Source organism: Temnothorax longispinosus, chromosome 5 (genome assembly GCF_030848805.1).
Source record: "Temnothorax longispinosus isolate EJ_2023e chromosome 5, Tlon_JGU_v1, whole genome shotgun sequence".
NCBI lineage: Eukaryota > Metazoa > Arthropoda > Insecta > Hymenoptera > Formicidae > Temnothorax > Temnothorax longispinosus.
Window position 1 is genome coordinate 15672873 of NC_092362.1, and position 6000 is coordinate 15678872.

Sequence of the window (6000 nt, forward strand, 5' to 3'; positions counted from 1 at the left end):
ACGGAGACATGCAGCATAACGGCGTAAGTTCTCTCTCTCCCCATTTGGAGACTGGTCGCGACAGCAATGATGGGATCGGGTTTATAAATATATAAATGTAGAATATCAGATTTTTCATAAGACGATTCCCCTCCGTGCCGCGGATCGAATCGTTTTGATCTAACGGTATATCCCGGCGCGATCCCGCCGCGCTACATCGGAAACGCGCGCCGCCGCCGCGCCGCCGAGTTAATGATTACGTCGCTATCGAATTTACAGCTGCGTAGCAATTCATAATCCCGTGCCAGCTGACTCTATCCTCCAGATACGTCTTCCGACTTAGATAGCGTCGCTCGCGAGAGAGGCACAGAAGCAAGCGCCCGCTTTCCGCCTTGCCCGCGCAACCGGTCGCGTTTGGCTTCGGGTGTGAACTTGTAAATGCATTCATCACGCGCGCGGAGGAAACCTGGGAAAAATACAGAGTGAGAGTGAGAGAGAGAAAGAAAGAGGGAAGACGGAGGAGATTCTTATTTAAATTTACTCGACGCAATTTACTAAGTGATGATATAAGAGTTATTCTCTCCGGTTGAGAGTGCGGGATAACGTGGTATCTATATCGCGAACGTACGCGAGAAGCGAGAACTCTAAGAACCTAACGCTTTATCTGATCGCCGTCGTATGTAGAATACATGCTCCAGTGAATAACCGGTCACCGGCGTAACGCCATTATCACCGAAGCTATATGCTTACTTCTCCGCGCCGAGATAAGACAACTATGTTCTCTTGTGCTTGAGGAATGCGCTACCGTTTCTCGATATGATGTATTTTCACATGCATTCTTCCCTTCTTACTAAGATCTGTTTACTTTTAAAATCGACAACCTGCGAAAGTTTCAAACCTTCTCTCGCTAGAGAATAAGATATGACATGTATGAAAGATTTATGATGTATGTATTTCATTCTTTGTTCTTCACTCTAATCGCACGCGTTGTTCATATACGGTACAGTCTTTTATTTTTCAAGTTTCATCTTTCATATGACTTCCGTTCGTCTAAACGAGCGATTCGTTGAAGATGAAATACATCCGTTCATCTCTCAAGATGACTCCAGACCGAACTAGCAAAGATGAACGAACGTTTATCAAACGTGCCGAGCGCTTTTCTTCAACGTAAAAATGATGCAACATATTTGTCAATGCACTCGTTTGTACTTGCAGCACCAGATCTGCTCGTTCGCGTCCGCGCTCCTCGCTTGGTCTGGAGTCTGGTCCCACCTTCGCGGATGGCAATCGTAAATACATAATACAGAGCGCGCGCATCTTCCTCTGTTCGCAGCTCGGCGGTCAGCGGTACGTGATGCGGGAGGGCCGGCCGTACTGTCTCAGGTGCTTCGACGCGTCCTTCGCCGAGTACTGCGACAGCTGCGGCGAGCCGATCGGCGTCGACCAGGGCCAAATGTCGCACGAGGGTCAACACTGGCACGCGACCGAGGCCTGCTTCTGCTGCGCCACTTGCCGCACCTCCCTCCTGGGTCGGCCGTTCTTGCCGCGACGTGGTGCCATTTACTGCAGCATAGCGTGCAGCAAGGGGGAACCGCCGACGACGCCGAGCGACTCCTCCGCCGGGCCGCCGCAACCCCCGCCGTCCTTTCTCAGGTACTGTCCTCTCCGCGCGTACTCTCTCGCATACCTCCTCGCCTCGCGGCGGGGTCACGGGGGTTGTTTTCATTGTCCCGCTGCCGAGAGAGAGAGAGAAAGAGAGACTGGAGGAAGGGGGTTCGCGCGCGGATCTGTCCGCAAAAATTATAGCCGCCGCGCCGGGAACGTCCCGCGATTACGCGCGAGTCCGCGAGCTCGTGCGCCATTCCCAAGTTCGCGAGTTGCGCGCCGAGAAATTATTACGGCGGTGATAAATTTTACTAATGTAGCCAGTTTCACCGTCTAACTTGTTTCCCTTTGGAAGCAGGACTTGCGGGAGAATCGTTGAAACTGAGATTAAAGTTTGTCGGCATATTAGTGAAGTAGATTGCCAGTCTTATGTTTTGTTACTTCGGACGATTAGGACTGACATTATGATAATTAAACGATAATCGTTGAATCGTTTGTCAATCATCTTTGATATGCGTTTAAAATATTTTAATTTTATTATATAAGTGGCAGAAAATTACTTAGGTTTATATAGATTGTCATTTTAAACGGGATATACATATTTGATAGATGATACTCGAGTTGGCATATATTATCGCTGACGAAATCAGCGGAGCATTGGAGTCACTTTGGATCATATGCTTAAAGACATGTTAATGTGCCACTTATAGAGCGACGCCTTTCGTTGAATGTAAATTCGCCTTATACATAACGACCTCGTTTCGGAGGCGTGCACAAGGAGGGCCAAATGTCGCATTTAAATTTTATTACGCTTCTAATTGTCGCGAATTTTTAGCATGCCGCGAATGTGGACATAATTTAAATCTGGAATGAGAAATAATTAGAGGCGCTGCAACATAACCGTCTGGCGAAATGAGATAAAAATTTCAGTAATTTTTATGTCTCTTGATTATCCCTGTTAAACTGCGTATTATAATTAAATAAAATGTGAACAAGATGGAATATTAAGGGATAAGTTATTATAATTAAATATCTTTATATATCGAGATATATAATAGGAATCGAAATCATACTTTTAATTATATTAAATATCATGATTTATATAAATATATTTCTTTAACAAATTATATGATAAAATTTAATATTATATCTAGGAGCAGTAGGAGGCAGACGGTGGCCACGAGTGAGGGTTCGTCGAGCCCACCCCCTCCGCCACCACCTCCGCTTCCTCCAGGCTCGAGGCACACCCTCGGATCTCCTAGGAACTCGCCTCGGATGACCAGAAGGCATCAACAAATATCCGCTTCCTTGGCGACGACGCCCACTCAGAGTACCCAGAACGCCCTGAGTCCCGAATTCGGTGCGGAAGGACTTCCTTCCAGCGGTTCTAGGCCCAGCGGCCTCGACAGGGTACTTCTGGAGCGAAACCTTGAGAGACTGTTGCAGGAACGAGGCTCTCATCCTGACGAAAACTGCAGCGAGTTGGGAAGGTACGATGCTTTACGACGTTACGAAAACTCGAGCCAACAATCTAAGTTCGAGTACTATTATCTATTTTTCTAAGTGAGATTTTAATAGTACAGTACAGCGTTCGGACTAAAATTTTAAAACGCCGAATATAAGTAATAAGAGGATCTAAAGATAAGATATAGCCAGGCCTAAAATTTGCAAATACAATATAATATATTTTTCACTTTTATTCAAGAAATGCATTAACATTGCAAATCACAATTACGTTGCAGGCTGATGCAAGCGCGGGATCGAGAACCCCTGAGATGCATCCAGAATTGCACACCCTCCCACGCGTCGAGCATGCCGGAATTGCCGCCACCCCCGCGACCGTCGTCGGGAGCGTCGGCGTCGGTGTCAACATCGACCGCCGGCGCGGCGTCCGCCGGCGTACTGACGCTAGAGCCGGCGACGTCGCCGGTCAATCCCGGGATTGGGGTTGGAGCCAGCCAGACGGATCCGCCGACGCCGACGTCGCGACGCGTGCGATTCCAGGGGGATCTAGATGTCAACGATCACGGCGCGACGTCGCGCATCCCTCTCTCACCGACGAACGATCGGAACTCGTCATCGTCGCCCTCGCCCACGTCACTGTCGAGATCAAACGTCACTCGATCGAGAAGTCTGCAACCCGACGAGGTCGCCAGCACGTCAACTTGGGGTACGTAAAGTCCTTATCCTAAAAAATTCAATGGATTCATATATTTATTTTAAAGTCTATAGCTGAGAAAGAAGCGCTATTCTCTCATTTACTAAAACATATCTTTGCAGGAACGGCAGGTACGTCCAGGTTAAGGATGGACGGCGAGGATGACGACGCCGAGAGCTGTTGCTCGACGTGCAGCTCGTCCAGCAGCTCGGACGAGGCCGCGGCTTACGCGCTACCACCACGACGAGCTTACGGCGGCGTCCGGATCTCTTACGTGCCGAACGACGCGGTGGCGTGCGCGCGGAAACGCGCGCCCGCGTCCTCGTCGTCGTCGAATCAGGCACCGAGGGACGCCGAAAAATGCGTCGTATCTTGATAACTCCTTCGGTACTCTACGTGTTTCGATGTCGTTCCGTCGTTATGATAATTAGAGGGGTAAACGACGTGTGAGAAAGAGTTCCTACAAAGCGGACGCACTTTTTGATATCTTTCGAAGCGTCGTCGACGCCTGCGGCATCGCAGCACGTCTTGCACGCACGCGAAGCACATGGACGGTAACGTGAAAATAATACTCATTTTATTTCTGTAAATATTGTGAGCTCTCTTCCGGGACACGCGATCGCCGGCGCGCCGCCACGAACCAGCGAGCGCGCCCGTCCCTCTATTTTTAATAACCCATTAATGTATTTGATAATAATAACGATGACAATGATAATAATCCCGTGTGTCTTGCTGTTATTGACGCTTTACCCACTGCGAAACGAAAGTACGACGAAAGTATGCGCTATTATTGAGTATCGCTCACTCTTTTCTTGCGATCAGCCATTCGCGTGCAAGGACCGAAGCTGTTTAACGTGAGTATACCTTATTATACGGCATTATCTTCTCACAGCTATATACGATTGTTTATCGTTTACATGTGCGATGATGCGATAATCGTTCTCGTTAAGGATCATTTCCTTAAACGGTGAAAATCCTAAAGCAACGTGATCGTTACGAACGATAAACTGCAACGTAAAATAGTCATTATACTGTTTATTTCGATAGAATGCTTTCTGATGCGATTAAATAATTATTTTTCTTACGGCATTATTTCCAATGCATGGCATTAATTAAGTTTCATTCTTCTTTACCAAAAAAGATTAAGCAATTGCGGCAAATTTAAATTTTTTAATTAATAAAAAGTAAATACTCTTTTTCCTCGTTTTCTTTAATTTTAGGAACGAGGCAGATCTTGAGTTGGCCGAACAAATTGATCGTTCGCTTTCATATTTAGACGCGAGCGATATGGAAATCTTCAGGTAAAAGCGGCGGGACAAGAGCGAAAATTGGAATTCACGGTCGAGTGGCGGAAAGAGCGAAAGTAGTAGCTCCTCTTAGAGACAATCATTCACGCGGCATTAGTTCACGGCTCGCTCGTGAATGGTACTCTCGTGCTTTCTCTCATCCGATGAAACACGTTACACGCTCCCGGCGAGATATTGCATCTGACAGCGCGTCAAAATTCTAGCCATTAGGCCCTCAAATTTCCCATTCTTTGATCTGGGATCTTTCGAAAGATCGTCATTAGCATACGATCGTGCATCATTGATATATTGCCTAACCGACGTTTTGAACGATGTCCGTTTCGTTTGTTGGGACGATAAAAACGCTTGCGACAGGATCTGATAAGTCGAGTCTTTGATTGAGGCGTAACAGGCTTGTCTTGTCTGTGAACAAGCGATTACTTGTTTTTCTTTTAGCTATTAATTCTTCTCAAGATGAAGAAGATCTGGTTCTTATTTTTTTTATGCATCAATTGTGTTTCTAAATTTTTTAAGAATATTGAAACAGATATTTCTATTTACAATTTACTGAATAATAAAATAAGATTATAGTTAATTATTATTAAATTATTTAATACCACGCGCATTTTATGATTGCAAATTAAATAACGGTATTATAATGGGTGTATTGGAAGTAATCAATGCTACAAGAAGTTGTTCTATTAAAATTTACATATCTTGAATATGTGGCTATATACATATATCTTGATTAAGAAGAGATTAATAAGTGATCATAATTTAAATATTCCTTGTATATCGTAATTTTCGATATAATGTCGCGAGATTTTAAAGATTTTTTATTTTATGATGCAATATCCATGGAAAGAGCTAAAGGCTCTCAATCTCTGTTATAGATATTTAATCACGACGTGCTTATAAGACTTGCTTCATAAGCTGTAAATCTTTATACATTATGTATGAACGGGAACAAGA

The 6000-nt window shown here is 45.3% G+C and overlaps 1 protein-coding gene across 2 annotated transcripts in view; it reads left to right on the plus strand.

Moving 5' to 3' along the window:
* Positions 1–4460, plus strand: part of LOC139813596 (uncharacterized) — a 106226-nt gene extending 101766 nt beyond the window's left edge. For both annotated transcript variants that reach the window (XM_071779174.1, XM_071779175.1), the window contains 4 exons: positions 1313–1632; positions 2739–3074; positions 3327–3754; positions 3865–4460. In XM_071779174.1, coding sequence (XP_071635275.1) covers positions 1313–1632; positions 2739–3074; positions 3327–3754; positions 3865–4118 — 1338 coding nt within the window. In that variant the 3' untranslated portion in view covers positions 4119–4460. The remainder of the gene's footprint in view (positions 1–1312; positions 1633–2738; positions 3075–3326; positions 3755–3864) is intronic.
* Positions 4461–6000: the final 1540 nt, after the last annotated feature.